The 22,304-nt window shown below is 46.5% G+C and overlaps 1 protein-coding gene across 1 annotated transcript in view; it reads right to left on the minus strand.

The window, feature by feature from the left end:
• The window catches only part of STAB2 (stabilin 2), a 136,989-nt gene that overhangs the window by 1,965 nt on the left and 112,720 nt on the right, over positions 1 to 22,304 (minus strand). Inside the window, exons 54-68 of the mRNA XM_039877947.1 lie at positions 21,365 to 21,421; positions 20,172 to 20,298; positions 18,701 to 18,850; positions 16,738 to 16,842; positions 15,341 to 15,448; positions 13,397 to 13,590; positions 12,195 to 12,336; positions 10,335 to 10,468; positions 8,650 to 8,815; positions 8,399 to 8,505; positions 6,314 to 6,433; positions 5,282 to 5,422; positions 3,718 to 3,825; positions 2,672 to 2,800; positions 1,526 to 1,642 (exon numbers count right to left, since the gene is read on the minus strand). Coding sequence (XP_039733881.1) covers positions 1,526 to 1,642; positions 2,672 to 2,800; positions 3,718 to 3,825; positions 5,282 to 5,422; positions 6,314 to 6,433; positions 8,399 to 8,505; positions 8,650 to 8,815; positions 10,335 to 10,468; positions 12,195 to 12,336; positions 13,397 to 13,590; positions 15,341 to 15,448; positions 16,738 to 16,842; positions 18,701 to 18,850; positions 20,172 to 20,298; positions 21,365 to 21,421 — 1,905 coding nt within the window. The remainder of the gene's footprint in view (positions 1 to 1,525; positions 1,643 to 2,671; positions 2,801 to 3,717; positions 3,826 to 5,281; positions 5,423 to 6,313; positions 6,434 to 8,398; positions 8,506 to 8,649; positions 8,816 to 10,334; positions 10,469 to 12,194; positions 12,337 to 13,396; positions 13,591 to 15,340; positions 15,449 to 16,737; positions 16,843 to 18,700; positions 18,851 to 20,171; positions 20,299 to 21,364; positions 21,422 to 22,304) is intronic.

Raw genomic sequence — 22,304 nt, forward strand, 5'->3', positions numbered from 1 at the left:
GCTGTGTCAATTAGCATAATGGATGTATTCAAGATGTCTGGATTGGCACCAGAGTCTACAGGCATCTCCCGTCCTTAAATATAAAAGACATGAGAATCTAGCACGTCACTTTGGGGAATGGCACCCTTGGCGCAGGGGTTTGTTACTGGAGCATTTTTTCCACCTGGTCTGTCTGATTGGAAGGTTTAGCTGAATCCTGCATCCAAGATGCTCTCTTGCCCGCCTCACGTGAGTCTTATGCATGGTGCTGGTGGGCCCTTGGAAGAGAGCTGAGAAGGCACGGAACACATTGAGCAGAATGGATAACTTTCTCCCATTTTTAAACATGATTTCAACATAATGCTTGCAGAAATAAAATAGCAGCCCGGGTGAACTTAACTTTGCAATCTGTACTAGAAATTTTTACATCGTTTCGATTCAAAAACAAGAGGATCTATGATCTGGTTATTTTTCAATCCGTTGCAGCTGTAGGATATCTGCTGCCACAGGCACTAAGGACCACATGGTATTTACATTTGGTTCACTGCAGAAAAAAAAAAACATCTATAGCACAACGCAAGCTGAAAATGGTGCAATAAAATATTTTTGTAACGTTTCAGTGCCAACTTACAAATATTCAACCAGGATCTAGTCTTGCGGGGGAGAGACAGCACATGTCCACGCACGTAACGATTACAGCAGCTCTCTGGCTTTGGCTATAACTGCAGGAGGGTTCTAGAACCAAATAAGCCTAGATTCAAGTACTGTATTTCCCTGGACCTGAGTAAGGCCATCAGCTCAGGCTGATGAGGTACAAAAGGGCCTGCATCCTACTGGCTGTCAGTTTTTCTTATCTTTGTATAAAAGGAAGAATTAAGTTTTATCCCAGCTTCTCAGTCCAGCCCAGGTAATAAACTTCAGGCAGGGTGTACTTTCCACATTCAGTGTGACTGGGTTACCTTGCTGCAGGCTTCCCCTTGGGTTGAAGTCAGTGGGGGCCCCAAGTGTGCTCAAGGGATCACTAACTAATGGTCCTTTCCTGGGATATGAGAGCAGAGCATGCACTTCTAGATATAAAAGACCTCATCAAAGGAACGGAGCTCCGAAAGCAAGCAGCAGCTGACGACAGGCAGAACCATCTTTGCCAGCAATGTAAATATAACTTTAAGTGTAACTGAAGGAAACACACTCTTTTTAAGGCTTTATGTCTCACTTTGCCACGGCTACCTCATAAATGTTTGTGGCGGAATTTAGCCCATTTCTTCTTGTGACATGTCACTTGATCATGAGGTTGGGTGGGGCAATCCCTAGTTCGCCCCTATCTCTAATTGTTGGAGGCTTCAGCCACCCCCACAAAAGAACCCAGGAGCACTGCACGAGACGTGGCTTCACTCTGCAATACCATGACTGCCTTTAGGCTCATTGCCCTGAGACATGTTCTAGAAGTGAGCTTTTCTTGGTGTGACGCTGTCCACAGAGATTTGCTACAAGACATCATTCCTTGCACCCCAACTGGCCCTGTCCCTAGGTAAAAAGGCAAACTCACCGTGAAGGGGTCGTAGGAAGGTTCTGGGGGAGCCGAGGTGGCGCTTTCGTACATAGGGTTTGAGACGTTCTCAGGCTGCCGCTTGCCAAGAGCTGTGACGTCAATATCCTCTTCTGACTGCTCAGAAAGACAAGCACCGAGGCTGAGAGCCAGGATGTCCCCAAGGCAGGGGCAGCTCCTCCAAGTCCACAGGGAAAGCAAGCCCAGACCCCACCTCCACCTCTGGAACTTAATAGTACTTTGAGATCTGATTCACATGTAGTAACATGCACCCATCTTAAGTGTTCGGCTCAATGACCTCTTAATATTCCAACCCAGGTGTGACCATCGCCCAAATCAGCATATAGGGCATTTCCATGCCCCCAGGCAGTGCTCTCAAGCCACTGGACCCCCAGCACCCAATCCCACCAGGGGTAACTGCTGTTCTGAATTCTATCACCTGGGAGCGGTTTTGCCTGCCCTTGAACTTAATTTAAAAGGGATTCAACAGCGTGCACACTTGTGCCAAAAATGATATTTTTGAGATTCGCCTCTGAAGCGCATCGATAGGCAGGTTATCTGCTAGAAGGATGTGAGGGGCTGCCTGGGGACGCTGCGGTCTTTACCAGGCGTGTCTGGAGGAGGCAGTGAGAGGAGAGGGAGGGCCAGGTCCCCAGGGGTCACTCTACAGTCCAGATAGAGGCTCAACAGTTCCAACAGGGCGAAATGTTTCAAATTCAAAAACAAAGAGGCATTACGTTTCGCTGGCTGCAGCGTGAGACCTTACTGTGCAGGTCCCCCACCCTGTCCCCCACCTCAGAATCAGTCCTGAAGCCCAAGCCAATCATGGTGGGCACCTGTCTCGTGAATCCTCCAAGGTGTGTGCCTCCTGGGCCCTGGCTAATCTGCTACCAAGCCAGATTCCTGGCACAGAGGGTCTGTGCTATTGGTGGCCCATCACCTTCTCGGCCAGGAAGAGAGGGGCTTGGAGCAGCCACCACTGCTGTTCGTGGGGCAGAGACCCCACCCAGGAGGCAGGATGAGTGTGCCAAGGGCCCCACGGCTGGGTGAGTTCTTGGAAGCTGCCGTCCGCTGAAGTTGCCCAGCGCCGACGGCTGGATTGCAAAGAGGACCCCCGTCGCATGTTCCCATTTTTCTTGCTCTTACCTCAAAACGCTGGAAGCCAGTCGTTCTCCGGTGGAGTCGGAAGTAAGAATATGCAGCCAAAGCGATGGCACCAATGACCAGGGTGATGGCAAAGAATATCCCTGTCCCCAAGCCAGTGTGGACCGCAGTCTGAACACAGAAAGGGGAGGGGTCGATACCTAAAACTGCTGCTTTGGTCCCCAAAGACCTATGCTTTCTGGAGCCTACTGCATTCTTGCTGGGCTGGGGCATCTTGGAGCAAGTTGGAATAAAAACCATGATAAAAGAGTTAACATGTATCCACTCTTACTACTGCCAGTGTCTCTTCTAAGCCCTTTATATGAAAGAATCCATTTGAGCGTATACTAGCCCGAAGAGATAAGGACAGTTATTATTGTTTCCATTTTTATATAGGGAAATTGAGGCACAGAGAGGTTAAGCACTTGCTTAGTATCACACAGCCAATGAGTGGCAGAGGCGGGCTTTGAAGCTTGGCTTTGGAGTGTACGCACTCCACCACTATGCTATGGAACCTCCCAGCAGCCAGCTGTGCTCACCCCTCCCTCAGATCTTTAGAACAAAGTTAGGATACCAACGACACCAACCAACCACCCGACTCTTACACAGCATGTACCAGGTGCTGGGAACTGTCCGAATTATTTTCCATTAACTCCTAGTCCTCCCAAGAACCCAGGGAGGAAGGCATTATGACCCTCATTTTGCAGGGAAGAAAAATGGGGCTCAGAGAAGTTCTGGGACTTGACCAAGATCACACAGCTGTGAAGCGGAGGGGCTCAGGATTTCCTGTTCTTCCAGTGGTTTCTTCACGGGCCCATCCTGTCCCTTTCATTGAAGTGTTAATGGTGACAGATGTTGGGTTGCTAATGCAGAGGAATAGGGGTGGAAGAACCAGGGCCAGGCATCCCCAAGGCCAGCTGCCATGGGTGGGGGAGGCTCCTCCACTTCCCAGGGGAGGGAGGTAGACAGGGCTTCCAGCAACAGTTTGCCTCTTGGGCAGTGGACATCGGCCTCCTGCCGGCGCCTCTCCAGGAGCCCTGGATACTCACCACTGGGGCAGGAGGTGCTTTTAGAGGCCTGGAAATGACATGAATGATCCCATTGGAAGCAAAGATGTCCCACTGCAGAATGGCTCTTCCATCGACAAACCTGGTCTCCTAGGGAAACAAGAGGGCTGAAGATCTGTGGTCATTTGACTCTTTCTCCCCAGGTGGAAGGAAGTTGTTCATTTTGCTTCAGATTTCGGAGCCTGGGTTTCAGGCCCGTCTTCACCAACAGGCAGCCCACTTCCTGTCAGTAGTGACACCTTCACTATCGGGACAACCAGAACACATTAGTTGTCCTTGTGCCAACAACTTGATCTAAGAACTGCAGAGAACCTAAGGGGTAATTTGTCCAGCCCCCTTGTCTGATAGATGAAGGTTCAGGAGGAAAATGGTTAATCCAAGATCATCGAGGAAGTAAGTGGCAAACCCCATGCCCCTGGACTCCAGATCCACTGCCCTGAATGTCACACCACATTGTTAGAAAAGAGATTTTTAAGTGATCTAATGCTTGCTAATGAAAGCATGATCCACTGGCCTGTGGTGTCGGCAATCACCTGACAGCTCATTAGAAATGCAGAACCTGAGGCCCCACACTCCACCTGCTTAAGTAACCTGCATTTAAACAAATCTGCAGGTGATTCAAGTGCCTGTTAAAGTTTGAGAAGCACTGGTCTAAACTACTGATCCTCAATAGTAGAAATCTTTTATTAGGTAAAAATTTAAAAAACCACACTTAGCATTTGGTACATGCCAGACACTATTCTTGCATGTTGTAAGCCTTGAATCACTGAATCCCCACAAGAGCCTATGATTTTGACATCAAGGTTGTCAAGTTCATCATTACCACCACGATCAGCATCACTTCTAATATCAAAATCACCATCATCATCCTCACCACCCTCACCACCACCACCATCACCACCATCAAAATAATCATAATCATCACCATCACCGTTAATATCATTACTACCAGCATTGTCTCAACATCAACACCATCACCATCATTAACAGCATCACCACAATCACTATTATCAAAATTAATGTCACCATCACCATCATCACCAACATCACCATCACTATCATCACCATCACCATCACGGCCACCACTGCTACCGATATCATCATCACCATCATTGTCAACATCATCCACACATCACCATCATTCCCATTTTTAAGACAGGGAAATTGGGACACAGAGAAGTCGGATAACTGGTCTAAGTTCCTACAGCTAGTAAGTGGCAGAAGTGGTTTTCATCGTAGGGTCATTTACTTCAAGGCTTACATGTTAATGCCTGGGATAGGCTGATAGTCTGACAGAAACGAAGGCAGAGAATCAGACGGCTTTAAGGTGGTTTCATTTACAGTCCCTCATTACCAACTTCTGAGACTGGTCCTCACCAATGGCTTATTTTCCAAGGAATAAGGGTGGCCTAATAGTCAGCGTGATGTGCTATGGCGTGCAGCTAATACCATCTGCTACATGCAGGTTAAGAGTGTACTTTCACATTATAATAGTGGGCATATATTATCTCCAGTTTTCCTAATAAGCCCAGAAGACTTTTCATACCAGTTGGCCCTGATCCTGGCTGGAGGTGATGAGCAGCTGGCTTCCCAGCCTAGTTTGCAGGATGGTACCGTTGACAAGGTCGTTGTAAAAAAAGATGCTGACATTGGCGAAGTGGTGCTCGATGTCCCGCCCAGACAGTGTCTGAGAGGAAAGGAGAAACACAAGATAGTTTTTAAGGGCCAAACAATATTTTTCTTTTTAACGATAAGGATAACACAGGAAAAAAAAAAGTCACTTCTCGTGGCCTTGGCTTTTCTGCCTCCATGTGGAGATGAGGAAATGTCAAGTGTTTTTCAGGCTTTTGGTTGTCTGGGCCATGCTAGAGGCTCACCTCTCGCTAGGATGTGCATTGAAAGTCACCTTTATGATCTAAGCAGAGCTTCCTGATGGTGTCCTGGGAGAAGTGAGTCTTGAGAGGGTAACAAGTGGGCAGAGGTGTTGCTCCTCTCAGCCATCAGGGGTGAGGGGCGAGTAGGGCCTGGGGCTATCAGAGCCTATAGGTCAGCCATCCGTGGGAGGGCTGAGTAAACACTGCCTGTTCCTGTGTGTCATGACGTGATGAAGTTTGGTGTGGCAGACTGGTCGCATCAGTGGCCCTGGTTCTTCACCCCTGCCTATAGCCTTGCCCTTTGCCATGCAACTCTGAAAGCCTCCCACTCTAACTTTGGGCTCAGCCATGTGACTTATTGGGCCAGTGGCATATCAGCAAATGTGACCAGGCAAGACTGGCCAGATCGGTTTGCTCTCACCACTTCCTGCCATCACCATGAGAATGCCCGGGCTAGCCTGCTGGAGGGTGAGCCCTGTGGAGCGCAGCCCCAGCCAGGCCAGCCTAGATCAGCTGCTAGCCAGCCCATCTCAGACAGGTGAGCCTGCCTGGCCAAGACCGGAGGCACTCCAGCCGATCTCAATAAATGTGTAGCCACCACTGAGTTTTGGTGGGGGTTGTGACATAGCATCACTGTGATGGTACGTAACTGATTCTGTTTAGAAGTGCTAGTCTATGGCACAGACGCCGGGGACCCGACTCACCTCATTTTCCCCCAGCCCGCTGTTCTGTGGCACGAAGAGGGTGCTGCGAATTGACAGGTCAGTCAGGTGTTTCAGAAACGCCCGGCCTCTGGCTGAGCTGTTGGAATAGGCCAGCACTCCCTGGGGAGAGGAAGGAAGCCATCAGATGCGCCAGCTCTGGTGTGTAAGGACAGCAGTGGCTGGAGAGGCTCGCGTCTGGGAATATTCCTGCCATTAGCCTCACTCTTCTGCTGTCTCTTCTGACTACTCTGTGGGGGTTTCGGGTGCAATTTTCCGCAAAGAATCCCAAGGTCTCAAGTCATAGCCTCATCACGGACCATTCTCAATATGGCAGCCCACGCAGCTCTTGGAAATGGTAATAAGTCAAATCTTGAGTCTCCTCTTGTCAGAACCTTGCAATGTCCCTGGCTTCACTCAGAGGAAACATCAAAGTTCTTAAAATGGCCCACGAGGCCCAAACCGCCTGGGCACTGCTGCCCCGCTGACCCTGTGCCCAGCTCCGCTCTCTCTCTCACTCACTCTGCTCCGGCCGTACCAGCTTCCTTGCTATCCCTCCAATTTGCCTGGCACACTCCCGCCTTTCAGCCTTTGCCTGGATGTTCCTTCCACCTGGAACATTCTTTCCCCGAATCGGCATGGCTGACTCCCTCTCCTCTGTTCACACTTTACTCAGATGTCACCTTCTCGCTAAGCCTTCCCTCTTCATTTTCTGCAAAATAGGACTTCTTGACACCCTCCCCACCTCTCTTCACTCTACTTTCCCCCCCCGGTAGTATGTATCGTCTATTAGCATTCGACATTATTCACTTGCTTATTCTGTTTATTTTCTGGGTTTATTTTGTTCACTGACATATCAAGCACACAATAAATACACATTGAACAAATTTTAAGAAATCACACTATCCCGTTCAACTCTGTCTTTGTGCAGACAGGACTACTGATGCCCTGAGAAATTAATTTGCTGAAGGACAAACAGCCAGTGGGTTTTATTCTGATACTGTCTTTTCTCTGAAATGCTGCCACAAGCTCCCACATAGAAATGTTGGTTTGGGTGTTTTTCTTTAGACTATTTATGGTAATCCTGATTTTTATACCAGTTAGGTTGATACCTTTGGTCTGTGGACAATGACTCACCATTTTGGGGTTCTCCTTCTAACTTTTGCCTTGATCCTGAAAGCCCTATATTTATGCCTAGTCCACGCTCCTTGGCTGTGTCCTTGACCTTGCTAAGTCTCAGTTTCTTTATCTACAAAATGGGAATAATGGAAGTGACCTTATAAGGTTGCATGAGGATTTATTCCTTCTAACAAGTAATTACTGAGCACCTACCATATGCCAGCCACAAGCAGAGAAAATCCTTTCCCTTACAGAGCTTACATTCTGTGGACTGAGTGAAAAGTGCTCTGAAAGGGCTCAGTATGGTGCCCAGTGCAAAGTAAATGCTCAAGAAATGTTACCTATTCTTGTTATTGTTATGATTAGCTCAGTTCTTAGATCAGTCAATAACAAATCCTTCTCCAAGGAAGAGGGCTTCCTCTTCATTAGACACAACTTGCAGAATACTGAAGTGACTTTTAAGTGCAGTGCAAAATGCAAGCTGACATCATGTCGGTAATTTGGCTCACTGGGTGATCACCAAGGAAGCTTAGCTCATTGTGTCCCACCCTGCCCATGAAGACAAAAGAGCATCTCATTTCTGTAGATCAGACTTTTAAGCCAATCTAGATGCAAATAGAGATAATACTACTACTAACATCAATATAGCATTTTCCACGTGCTAGCCACGGGTCTAAGTGCTTGATAAATATTAACTCATTTAATTATCACAATGACCCTATGAGGTTGGTGCTTTCATTATTTCCATTTTACAGATGAGGAAACTGAGGCCCAGAGAAGAAAGTAACTTTAAGGTGAAGCAACAAGTGGCAAACCCAAGCTTCAAATTCAGACCATGTGGTCTAGTGCCCATGCTCTTAACCATGACTGTGAGCCTTTGCCTTCATTCCAGGACTTACCTTTCTATCATACTTGCTTTGAAGCAACCCCTCCTTCCCTGAGGTGAAAGCAAACAGACATGGTACGTACCATCAGGAAGTTTGTGAGTGAGGGGAAGGACATCAGGACCTGCAACAGATTCCCACTGCACGAGAAGCCATCTCCCACGTAGCCCACCTTACAGGTGCAGTTCACATCTGGAAGGCAGGAGCACATGGGGTCCCACTGCAGTGAGGCAGGGATCTGGGCTGCCAAGCTTACCCTGGGAGATTGGCTGGCCAGGCTGAGGATTGCTCGGCAGCTTCATGGCCTGGAATCTGAAGTATAGCTGGGGCAGTTACCTTTCATCCGGTAGCAGAAGACATCCCACATTTCACTCTTGTTGTTTCTTGGTCCATAGTCCACTATCCCAACGACGCCGGAGCCACAGTTCTGGGAGGCATAGGCTGTGGGGTAGGCGACCCGCCCACTCTCAAGCCAGCCTGCTGAACAGAGGTGGTACTTGGCCTGTAGGGACACATGTGGCCACAGATCAGTTGCAATTTCATATTTGTTGTGGGCTCCTGTGGTTAACATCTGATTCCCCAACCAGACTGTAAACTCTATGGAGTCTCATTTTGCCTACTGTGTCCCTATGCCTGAAACATAGTAGGTGCTCATTAAGTTTTTGTTGATTAAGCCATTGGATGAATGAAAGTGGTGCCTTCTCTTTCTTATAGGTGCCCGAATCCTTCACATTCATTTCTCTTCTCTCCGCTCTTAAGGATTTGCTATCAGCCATTTAACCCTGAGTGCAAATTCTTCTGCTTATGAGTTGATAGAGCCCTGTTGATCATCACCACTATCATCATCACCATCACCACCATTATCATCATCCTCACTGTGATCACCATCGTCATCACCATAACACTTACTGAGAGCTTATTCTGGGCCAGGTTCTATTGCAAGGGCTTTTCATGTGTCATCAAGACTTTGAGATAGGAACTTAAAAAGATCCCTATCATATAATTGAGAAAACTGAGGCAAAGAAGAATTGAGTAACTTGCTCCAAGTCACACAACCCTGAGATTCATACCCAGGTAGTCTACTCTAGAGCTTTTACTCTTAACAACTGAGCTCCTACTGTGTGCCAGTCACTGTGCCCTATCGCCTTTAGTCCTCCTATAAACATCCCAAGTAGCACAGAGGTTGCAATGGCTTGATCAAGGCCAAACAACCAGCAAGCAGGAGAGCAGAAATTCAGCCCCTCAAAGATGCTGGTTCTGGCATCAAAGGCTTTGCTCCTTGGTAAAGAAACGTCAGGTCTGAAGAAAGGTGGAGAGAGTTGGTAGTGACGGAGGTTGAAGGAAGAGCGTTAAAACATACCATGTAGGCAGTCACCTCCTCTATACCCAGGAGGCAGTCACTAGCAGGTACCTTCAAGATGCTGGCCTTTCCCAATAGACAGGGCTTCTGGTTTTGAGGCCAAGAGAGCAGCGCTGGCCAGAGCTCCATTTCCTGCCTGGCTGTGGCTGAGCTGGGGCAATCCATTTCACAGCCCTTCCAGACGTAGAGAGCTCTAGCTATTTCAGAGAAATTCGACTGCTTTGTGGGTTCAGGGAGATCCAAGGCTTGTGGTTATTGATCTCTTTCCGGTTCTCAGCTGTGAGCTATGCACTCTTATTATTCTGTGCCTCTGTCTCGGCAGTTGAATGCCATGGTAGAAAACAGACTTTTGGAGTCAGGGCACATTTGAATAGTGGATCTGGCACTTCTTATCTGGGTGACATTGGGCACATTACTTAACTTTTCAGAGCCTTGGTTGCCCTATTTGTCCCTCCAGGGGTGTCGTAAGGATGGACAGTAATATTAACAAACCGCCCTTCACATCGTAGACACTTAAAGGATGTGACAAATCATTATAGCTCCAGGAGCTTCCTGCACCCCCATCCAAGAAGGCAACAGCCTAAGTTTCCCCATGGTAAGAAGAGTGCTTAGCTCCTCCCAGCAGGTCCTGCCTGCATGGTGCCACTAACTGGGGACCCACCTTCTGAGCATAGGACAGCTGGTTGTAGGTTGCCATGGTTGCAGCTTCGTTGGCACAGGCCTCTTTGGCTTTGTCAAAGGTCAGCTTGTACTGGCCCAGTGGGGAGCGAAGATGGAACACGCCAACGGTGGAATCTGGCAGGGGAAGGTGAGGAATCGCCCAGGTCAGTCTGCCTGGTTGGCAGTACTTCCTGCGAAGGACTTTGAAGGACTTTAAAGTGGAAGACAATCTACCGAGTCTCTATATGTGGCATCATAAATTTGTCCTTTCGTGTTTGGCTTATTTTAGATAGGGTGCTGTTTTCAAGGTTCATTCATGTCGTAGCATGTATCAGAATTTCATTTCTTTTCTAAGCTGAATAATATCCCATTATATGGATATATTACATTTTGTTTATTCATTTATTTGTTGATGGACATTTGGCTTGTTTCTACCTTTTGGCTATTGTGAATATGCGGCTGTGAACATGGATGTGCAAATATCTGTTCGAGTCCCTGCTTTCAAGTTTTGTCTCATTTTCTGTCTCATTTCAGTTGCATCATCAGCATCAGACAAATTGCTGTCTTCTGTCTTAATACTTTCTTTTCCTGGTATGATAAAAATTTCAGCTACATTGGGCATCTCCTTGAAAGCAGACAATGTTATATATCCTAGATATTTTCTCTGCTAATATGCATCCTCTATCTCATCTCTCAAAGAAATTTGAGGGGTCTTAGGACTTGATATATGTTATGGACTGAATGTCTGTGTCCCCCCGATATTCATATATTGAAATCCTAACCCTCAATGGGATGGTATTAGGAGGTGAGGCCTTTGGGAAGCGATGAGGTCGTGACGGTGGAGCCCTCACGAATGGGATTAGTGCCCTTATAAAAGGGACCCCAGAGAGCTCCCTTGCCTCTTCTGCCTTGCGAGGCACAATGAGAAGTTGGCAGTCTGCAACCTAGAAGACGGCCCTCACTAGAACCCTGCGTGCTGGCATTCTGATCTCAGATCTCCAGCTTCGAGAACTGTGAGAAATAAATTTGTTGTTTATAAGCCACCCAAACTATAGTACTTTACTGTAGCAGCCCAGATGGACTAAGACAGTATATAACGGGTATTAAGTCAATAGTTATTATTTAAATGTGTAAAAACTGCTTCACTAAAATCATCATGTCTGTAAAGCAGAACCAACCTAGTCAGAGACATCCCATCAGCCATAGGATGCAGTGCCCTGAATCGCTTTCTGAACCTCTGAGGCCCCTCCTCACCCTGGCTCAGAACGAGTATTTGGGTCCTTTTTGGCTTTCCTCCAAGATGCCCAAATGCCTGCCCCTCTGTACTTCTCAGCTTCATTATGCCTATGAGTTTATTATCAGACATTCAAATCATCCTTGGAAGTGAGTGGGGCCTATGCCAATTAATGTGCTACTATCAAAACAGTTGCTAAGAAATTGCTTCTGAATGTAGCAGGTGCTTCCTCTTTGGTTATGTAAACCCTAAACTATGCTCTTCGGATTCAGTTCCAATCAACTGGTTGCAGGGGTTACTAAGCAACTTGCAGAAAGCAAAGAAAATTCATGAGAGATGACCTTCGAGCTCCCTCCCGGTTCTCGAGGCTCAGGGTCCAGTTCTGAGTTTACGTGGACCCTCCACTACAGAGGCCCACTGCCTCCTGGGCCCTGGGTCCGGCCGATGCTTGGGCTGTTTGGTCCCCAGTTTTTCATTTTAAAAATTCGAATTAAAATTTAAATTAAAATTTAAAAAACAAATTAAAAATTTTAAGTTAAAAAATTGTTTTCTTTCGCCCTTGCACAGATCCCTCCCCCAAGCCCGAAAACCAAGCGCTTTGGGCCAGCAGCCCCTAGCCACACTGACCCTGGAAATGCAGGTCGGCACAGCTGGCATCGGCGTGGCACTGCCCGTTGTCTTGTAAGCAGCGGTCAATGGGCAGCTGCTCTGGCTCGCAGTCCAGCCCGTCCCCCACGTAATGACTTTTACATTCGCACTTCTTCTTGCCCTGTGGGGAGAGAGGAAAAGATGAAAAAGCCCTTTCTCTAGGATCCCAGGACGCACAAGTGCTCCGCGGGCCACCATCCGGCATAGGAGATATGTGGAAGGACCAAGAATAATCATCTCTCCTGTCCGGTGGGACGCGTTGTGTTTGTACAGGCTCATGATGAAATGTCATCCTTTATGTCTCAGCTCAGAAGTTGCTTCCCCAGAGAGAGCCTCCCTGATGCCCCTGAATAAAGTAGCTCTCCCAGCCGGGTCCATCACATTGGCCCGATTATGTTCCCCCCGACTCGGTGCTCTCTGACATATCCTGTACATTTGTTTCTGCACTGAGCACTGCCCCCTCCCTTGACTCGTTCATATATAGAATTTTTATTGCTACATCCCTGGGACAACGCATAGTAGGCGCTGGAAGACCATTCGTTGAATCAATGAATGATCTCATTTAATTTCCACAATAATTCTAGAGGGTCTACTTTGCAAATGAGGAAACAGGCTCAGAGAGATTAAGTAGTCAGCTCCATGCCACACAGCATGTAAGTGCAGGAGCCTAGACTCAAAGTTCATGCTGATAACCAATGGGACATTTCCCTCCACCATCTTCTCTTCCCACCAGATAAACAAACAGGGCACTGATTCCATTCTAGAAAGACTCGAGGGAGTGCCCAAACCTGCACTTCACTGCCGTTTCTTACCAGCTTTTTAAAAAAATTTTAATACACTTTTTTATTTTGAATAATTTTGGAGTTTAGAAAAGGTGCAAAAGATACTCTCTACCCAGTTTCTCCAAATATTAACATCTTACATAACCACAGTACACTTGTCAAAACTAAGAACTTAGTGTTGGTACACGTCTATCCACTAAACGATAGGCTTTCTGTGGATTTCTCATGTCCTTTTATTGCTTAGAATATCACCTTGCATTTCGCCTGCCCACTTAATAAAAAATAGACCCAGGTGGGAAGAATGCCTACGAAGAGGCTGCAGGGTAAGAAGAGTAGAGAAGCAAGGCTGAGTGAGGCACAAAAAACTGCTCTCAGATTTCCTGAGGAAGAGCGACTCACCGGGCCGGTCATCTTGCAGGTGGCATGCTCATGACACCCGCCGTTGAGGCCGTCCGCACAGGGGTCTATCTCTGTGCAGCTGTGGCCATCCCCTTGGTAGCCCTTCGAGCAGCTGCAGGACACCTTTGTGCCCTTCTGGGAGCACTTGGCGACCTTGGCACAGCCCCCGTTGTTCTGTTTGCAGAAATCCACAACTGCAAGAGCAGGAGAGAGGGCTCAGTGAGCTACTGTGTAACTGGGGCTTCGGATTAGGGAGTATGGGTCACAGGACGAGTAACACTGAGGGAGTGAACGGGCCCCAACGTGTCGGCACCTTCTCTCCCCATGCCCTGCGGTCTCTGTGTTAGCCTTTGCCAACACTAATACCCTGTAGCTAGTACCCTTATAGACCAGGCCTGAAGATATCTGTCCACTTCTGTCCCCTATGTCACATACTTCTAGGCTCCACTTTGGTAATAATTTTCTACTAAAATTATTCAAAATAAAAAAGTGAGTTTGGGTTTCTAATGTTAGGACAGTTAACCTGTGTGTATATGTGTGTGTAGGGTTCGTGCACTACTGAGCACCTGTGAGAGAGACATTGTATTCTCGCCCTACAGATGAATAAACGGAAACTCAGAGAACTTCACTGACCTGACAGGGAAAACAACACGCTAAAGCGTGGCGGGGCTGAGATTTAAACCCAGTTTGGTTTGACTCCACAGCCCATGCTTTCCCAGCTGTGTGATGCTGCCTCTTAGGATCTTTGTTTTCAAAACCCTCCAAATTTTAATCCAGTAATATATTAGCTCTAGCCTCAGGAGTAGCTGAAAAGCCATCTGATTTCTCTTGCCTGTCTTTTTGCCTGGAGACGTGGCAGCCACTTGAGACCCCGAGAGAATGGACATGAGGACAAAAGGCTTCACCCTAAGGTTGGCAGGGCAGAAAGACAGACCTGGGTCTTTGCTGCCACTGTTAAGTGCTGAGCCACTTCTGGACTACCTGTAGCACACTATAAAACAGCAGGTATAGCAAGACCTCCCCCCCTTTTTTTTTTTTAAAAAAAAAGAAAATCTATATCTCTATATGAATATTTATCTTTATGATAAAAGAAAGTACTTGTGGCCAAGACTGGTAGCTTTCGCCAATACCTACTGTCTCTTTTATATATAGTAAGATTTTTAGCTGGGCTCGCAGTTGCCCAATGGAAGACTATATTTCCCAGGCTCCCTTGCTGCTAGATGTGACAGATGATGAGGGTCCAACCAATGGGAAAAGAGCAGACTGGATTTTAGCAGTTACTGGGTGTGTCCTTAAAGGAAAGGAGGTTTTTCTCCTTCGTCTTGGGCTCCATCCTGCTGCCTGGGATGTGTTCATGGTAGTAGCCATCTTGGGCCCGGCAAGTGATTGATGGCAGAGCAAGAAGATAGAGTCTGGGCTCTCAGATGACCTTTCAGAGTGACACCCTATGTAGCCCTGGATGCCTCCAGCCAAACTGTTATATGAGATAAAAATAAACATCTAAACATCTTGTTTATGCCACTGTCCATTTGGGTCTGTGTGTGGCTAACCACTGAATATCCTAACCACTGAAGATGGACATTGCAAAGTTCAGAGTGGTTCTCACGGAGTGGTAAAAGTATATATTAGTTTAACTGTTGCTTTTTAAATATTGTAACGTATTTTCTGAATTTTTTGAAGTAAGACTGCATTACTCATAGTTAGAAAAACACTATGAAATAAAGTACATCGCAGTTTGCAACGCAATTTCAAAACCACGATTTGGGAAGCAGGCAGTTCTGGCGTGAGCAAACCCATTAATAGCAAACCCAGGGAGGGTAGGTATCACTAAGTGACCCGGGCAGGAAGTAGAAGGGCCAGGATGGAGCCCAGGCATTCTGACCAAGTCTCACTCCGCTCCTGCACCTGGCTGCTGTTTCACTCATGGGCGAGAAGGGGACTCACCTGTGCACGTTAGTCCATCTCCTTCGTAATTCAGATTACACTCACAAGTGTTGTTCTCCTTACAGGTGGCGTGAGCAGAACAAGGAGGTGTGCACACTGGGGGCAGAACTGCAAAGACAAAGGTCACTGCGTAGGGATGAGAAGGGTTGCTCCACCTAAGGTGTCATCCCCAAGACTCTCTGGCCTGCCACTGTGTTTCGAAAGTGTCGCCTTATAGTGAGAGGGTGGGGGGACTTGCTAAGGTCCCTCCCAGCCTGGAGATTCTGAGAATTACTCCATATTAAGACCTTATTTCTGCAGTGTTAATCAGATAAAAATGCAAATATGTCATCTTCAGGGGAAACTAATTAAAACTTGATACTTCAAAATTTGCTAGCAAAGATGAATTTGGCAGATGAGCTCTCTGGTCCTGAGGGAATACGGTTCTGGACAGAGGGGTTAAATTGGAGCAGAAATCCCACAGCCTTCTGAGGGTACTACTAAGTCTGAGAGAAGTCTGGGGCTTTTGTGACTAGATAGGGCTGTCGCATCAACAGGCAGCACCAAGCCACAGGACAGTTAGGGATTAGGGGAGGAGGAGGAGAAGGGAGGACAAGGAACTAAGTTAAGGGTATTGTTGGAATTTGGGAACTTCAGGTTGCCAAAGCCCATGGGAAGAGCTTAGTCCTGCCCTTCTGACCCCAAGGAGGACGAAATGACACTGATTCGCTGGGAGAATTTAACCTTCACATCTTAGATCAAAGAACATAAGGCTTTGGGTATGATTCATACTACTGACCACTCAGTAAGGCTTGAGACTATGGCAATGATAATGATGACAATGACAATGGCAGCTACTCTTTCCAAGTGCCCACACACACTGGGCGCTTCGTAATATGACCCTTGACCCTCGACAACAATCCTCCCCCGTGGAGTGTGCGATATGCACTTGCCTTTAAGGATGAGCGTGTCAAGGTTCAGAAGGGGTGGGTTACCTAAGGCCATTCGTTTACTAAGTAGCAGAATCAGGGGTCAAATCCCGGGCTTCGAAGCTGTGCGTTTCCTATGAAATCGCTCAGCTTGTGTGTCTGTGCTCACCTGGGCCCAGGACCATGCCCCCCATTTCTGCTAATCCTATATTCTTTGCCTGGGTTGGGTCCTTCCATGGGAGCCCAGGACTGCATGCTGATTTCAAGGGTTTGAATTAAATCTTTTCATCTACTTTTCCTTCAAATTGCCAAACCTCCTGATGCCTGGGCCATATCCAGGTCATCTTTTCCACATGGAAAAGGGAACGCCTGCTGGGTTAGCTTTTCCTTTTTTCAGGGGTTGCTCAGGCCCCCAACCTCAGCAGGATGTTCTCAGCAGGGTCTACTGCAGCTTGGTGCTACTGGCGGCTGACCACTCCCATGACAGACCTGCCCGAGTGTCACAGAAGCGGCCTGTCCACCCTGCTTCACAGAGGCACTGCCCGGAGCCTGTGATCCCTTCATCACACTGTCCGTGGTCTGAGCAGCCACAGGCTGTAAAGCAAATTGGAGTATGATCAGAAATCAGTGATCAGGGATTGAAGTCCAATCAACCAGCTCGCTCACCACCTGTTGGCTATGTTGTCAGTGTGGGAGGCACCATGCTTATGCCCTTCCCTCCCTCCCTCCTTTCCTCCTTCCTTCCTTCCTTCCTTCCTTCTTCCTTCCTTCCTTCCTTCCTTCCTTCCTTCCTTCCTTCCTTCCTTCCTTCTTCCTTCCTTCCTTCCTTCTTCCTTCCTTGTCTCCTCCCTCCCTCCCTCCCTTCCATTCAAAAAATATCTTATTCAGTGGCTATCATGGAACAGACGCTACTAGGAAATGAGGTTACAGTGGAAAACATAAGAGATACGGTCCCGCTTCTCATGGAGCTTATAGTCTAGGAGTAATTGCCTATTGACCATGTCACTATAAATGTGGCGTGTTACAGACACAGAAGTAGAGAATGTGATGGGGTACGTGACAGCGTAGAAGCGGGAAAGAGCCTTACCCGGCTCTCCTAACAGAGAAACGTATTTAACAGTAAAATCTTCAAGCTACGAACCAATCCCTCTACCTCTCTCCATCTCCAGCACCGCCACCCTAGCCCGAGGCAGCACCAGCTGTCACCTCGACTGTCGCATTAGCTCCCCCAAAGGTGGCCCTGCTTCTGCTCTTGCTCTCCTGCAGTACACTCTCCACAGGGCACGGCAGCCATCCTCTCTCATCTGCTCATGACGCTCCTGCCTTCACAATCCTCTGCTGGCCGCGCTGCACTAAGAAAGATGCCGGAGATCTTTCTCTGGCCGAGAAGCTCCTACGCAATCTGGCTCCTGCGACATTCAGATGTCATTTCCTTCCTCTCTTCCTCTTCTTTGCTCACTCTGCTCGGCCAGCCTGGCCTCTTTGTTGTCCGTCGCGTGTCAAGGCTGCTCCTGCCTCAGGGCCTTGGTCCTTGCTCATGTCTCTTCCCAGGAAAGCCATTCCCCTTGTCTGCACTGTCCGGTACAGCAGCCCCTCGCCACATGTGGCTATTTATACGAATTAAAATTTAAAAGTCAATGAGTCAGTCACACGTTTTGAGTGCTCAGTGGCCACAGGTGGCTAGTAGCCACCATTCCTGATGGTAACCGCGTCATCGAACATTTCCAGCGCTGCTGAAAGTTTGGATAGAACTGTGGTCGGTATCCTGGTCCCCTCGCTTCTGAGGTCTCTACTCAAATTGTCCCTGGGTGAGATGTCTTCTAAAACAGTGCTTTTCTTTCTCGATCCCCTTTACCTTGTTCTGTTTCTTTATAATTATTTTTGCTTCTGCAGTTTTTATCTGTCCCCTCCCTTTGAATATACACTCCTTGAGACCTGAGATTTTTGCTTCCTCCCCACACCGCTGTATCCTCACACCTTAGAACAATTCCTGACTTTTGAGCAAGTCACTTAGCCTCTTTGTGCCTCAGTTTTCTCATTTGCTAAGTGGCAATAATAACAGTACCTATCTTAAAAGGGCTGCTGTAAAGATTAAATGGAAAAATGCGTCTGCCTGGTACACAGTAGGCACTCCATAAATGTTATCTATCAATATTTGTAAGGACTCAGTAATATACATTGGTTGAATAATAGAATGAATGAATGTTTTTCAGCCACAGCTTGTCTTGGTGGCTGCAGGGGATGTGAGTTTTACTTTTAGAGATGAAGCTCTTTCATTGGATGGAAACTGGGAATACATCCAAGGAGAGAAAAAGCATGTAAGGGCAGGCAGATGGGTGGTGGGAGGCTGGGAGAGAGGAGAAGAAGGATGCTTCCAGGTTAGGAAGATGTCGTGGATGATGGGAGCACACAGTTGAACAGGCAAAAGCACAGGGCAGTGGGTACTACATACGCTGACAGTCAGGCCCAAATCTCCCTGGCCAGCACAGCTCACACGCCGTCCCATTGAAGCCGGTGTTGCATTTACATTCTCCAGTGGCCGAGTACTGATCGAGGCAGACACCCCGGTTATTACATGGGGTGTCCGGTCCTCCGGGGCAGGCTGGAAGAGATGAAACCACGGGGACTCAACAGTCTCCCCAGCCTTTGTAAATATGCTGTTAACCCCTCCTCAGCTGTGGGTTCCAACCTCCTTTACAACACATAGTGTCATGACGTTTAGGACATGAACTTAAATGTATTTGATAGGATCCCACCTTGGCAGGGCAACGTACTGTACCAGACACTGTATTTTGGGGGTCAGAAGAACTGGCTTTGGGGTCAGTCTGGCTTGAATAACAAATTTTCTCTGAGCTTCAGTTCTCTTAGCTCTAGTTTAGATCACGACGATGATGACGATGATATAGTACCCATTTGACCCATACCATGTTGTGACATGGGATCAAATGAGGTACAACAGAACATTTTGAACAGATAAAGCATTGGAAAAATATAATAGCACTAATTTTTGTGAGCGGTTCACACTGCAGTGATGGAGAGTGGAGGCTGGGTGATTGAGTGGACTCCCAGCCCAGAAATTTCTCAACTGGATCAGGGCGAATGGAGTGTGCATGGTAGATAAAATCATGGCTTCTACAGACACGCTGTGAGTCTCTGCGTTTGCTTCTTCTCCTCCCTGTGCCTCCATTTTCTCATTTGTAAAATGGGGATAACAATGTGATCTACTTAGGGGGTTGCTCTGAGGTTTAAATGTCTTGATATATATGAGAAGTAGCACTCAATCAATGTGCTCACTTAAAACAGTGCCTGGCAGATGGGAAGTACTATGACATTTGTTACACTGCTGTTGTTGATATATTATTGGTCAGAAGTTTTATTTAGACACAGGGGTTTCAGAATGGGCCTAAATGCCCTTTGACAAGGATCCCTTTCCTGGTGAGGTAATTAAGGGTGGACGGTGATGTTATACATCCTGTAACAGGTTTTTTGTTTTTTTTTTTAAGGAAATAATGTGTACACATATCATCTTAGTATAGTACTCTGCCAAAGTAGAATTCTACCAGATACATTTAAATTCATGTGCTTATTAGTATCATGGACTACAGTACAAAATGAAATATGGTGTTTCTAGCACCATGGGAAATGTCTTATGCTATAATGGTAAACAAAAAGCATGATATGATCCATGCACAGTAGAGTCTCAACTCTAAAAAACAAAATATGACAAAAGAAAAAAGTAAAAGGAAAGATACACAACTCTTCAGAACGATTGCTTTTGGATCTTTTCTTAGTGTCATTTGGAAAAATGTACCCCCATCCTCCAACATACATACTTTATAATTTTGGTACTTTCAAAACTTTCAAATGCTGCACAGGATTGTACAATCCTTTCGGAATCTCATGGTAGTAGGAGGCGCCCTCACCCTGACAGTCTCTCCCGAAGTAGCCCTTGCAGCACCTGGAGAGCTGTATCACCAGGGCACACTGCTGCCGGCAGCCTTCCAGGTTCCTCTTGAAGGGCAGGTTGTACAGACACTTCTGCTTCACACCCTGAAGGAAGAAGTGAACCATCACCTGGATTTGGGCTCTAGTCCGCCCCCAGTGGAGGATCTGGGTACTGCCCAAATAAAAAATGGGACTCAATGGCCTTTACATGGAATTTTTTTCTTGCGGGGCGTAGACAGGCAAATCAATGAGGGAGGGTGCAGATAGAGAAATATTTTCTCTCAGTCTTAAGAAGAAGGACTGACTGGCTGACTTTTCGAGTGTTCGCGAAAGGTGCGGTTGCCTGGGGAAGAAGTGGGGGAGAGGTAGCTTTCTATCATGGGAGTGGTCTGTGGCAAGGCCCCAAAACCATCTGGGAGGGGTGTTTTTGTTAGAGGCTTTATTAGTAGAGTAGAAAGAACTTGGCTTTGTAATAAGTAATAAAACTAATATTCATCGAGCATTTACTATGAGCTAGGCTCTGTATCCACATTTAAAAACTTATTAATAGCCATATACAGAATTGTTATACATTTTACAGAGGCAAAAACGTATAGACTATGTGATCTCCTAAAGATTCCTCACTGGAATTTGACTCCGTATCCGTGGACTATAAATTTCATTGGCTTAACCATCGGTCTTACATTGCTTTGTGGGCTCTACTCCTAGCTTTGCTCCTAATGAGCTGTATGGCCTTGGGCTGATGCCTACCCTTCCTGAGGCTCATTTTTTTTTCATAATGATACTTTCGTATGAGTGTTAGAATGAAGAATAGGGATAATATATAAACAAAGGGCCCAGCACAGAGTCAGGGACATGGATAACAGTCAACAAAATGAAGCCATTATTTTATCATTATAATACTTTTTGATGTCCTTCTAGGTCTATAATCCTATAACTTTTCTAGACAGTTCTTAGAAGACAAATGGTAAGTCGACAGGTTATCTGGGTTAAGAATGTTCATCTCTCACCCCATTGGCCTGGTTGTTGAAAGAATGACATAAATTACAGGTATACAACATACCTACATAACTACACACATGCACACATGCTCACACCTATCAGAATATTGAGGTCTGATAATGAAACAAACCTGTAGCTCTCTAAACATTATCACCACATTAATAATTACCTTTGGTTTCGTCCACCTTGGGCAGCTGGGAGTATAGACACAGCTCCCACAATCCCCCTAGTATTAAAAAAAAAAACAAAAACAACACTTAAAAATCAAGACCATTGGGAAACAGAAGGAAATGCTCTGGTTAATGATTTGATGAGTGGACTAGGAACTGAATCTTGATTAAGATTCTGGCTATGATCCAGGATATAAAAGCAAACATACTCTAACTTTGCCATAAAGAATTCTGAAGGTCTGTCTGGGACCTCAGCTCTTTGGTTTAGTTCTTTGAGATTAAAGTTCCCTGTTACGCAGAGGTGGACCAAGACAGTTTTATGTAGGCATACGGCACCACGGCAGTGGGAAATGAGGATGAAGTGTCAGTTCTACTATAAATCAGCTGTGATACTTTTGGCCAATCACACTCTTTGATCTTTAGTTTTCTGATCAATATAACAGGAATGATAATTCTTGCTGCTATTTGATCTTCAGGGGATTGGTGAGGAAAAATGATTAACTGAAAAAATGTGTGCAAATATACTTTGGAAGTTAAGAAGGCCACAACATCTATAGCAGAAAAGACAATTAGGATTTGATCTCCTTTGGCTGACTGGTATCTTAATACTTTGGAAATATTTACTGAATATCTACAAGTTGCCATGTATTAAAATCAACAGCCTTTGCCATGTAAGTCACTTCACCTCTTCGAGATTCAGTTTCCAAATTTACGTGATAGAGGTGATGACAACTACATCTCTTATTGGATTATGGTAGAGATAGGATGAGCGGTGGAGCTAAACTCAATAAATGGCACTGTGTGGATGAAGGAGTGTGAAATGTGGAAATGCGTCATACAGTGCAGGGCCTACGATAGTTCAGTCAATGTTGTTAATGAGTGAGCAAATTAATGACAGTGTGGGTGGCATATAATATTAGATTGAACCATATGAAATTG

The sequence above is a fragment of the Pteropus medius genome, unplaced genomic scaffold (assembly GCF_902729225.1).
Source record: "Pteropus medius unplaced genomic scaffold, Ma_sr-lr_union100, whole genome shotgun sequence".
Lineage (NCBI taxonomy): Eukaryota > Metazoa > Chordata > Mammalia > Chiroptera > Pteropodidae > Pteropus > Pteropus medius.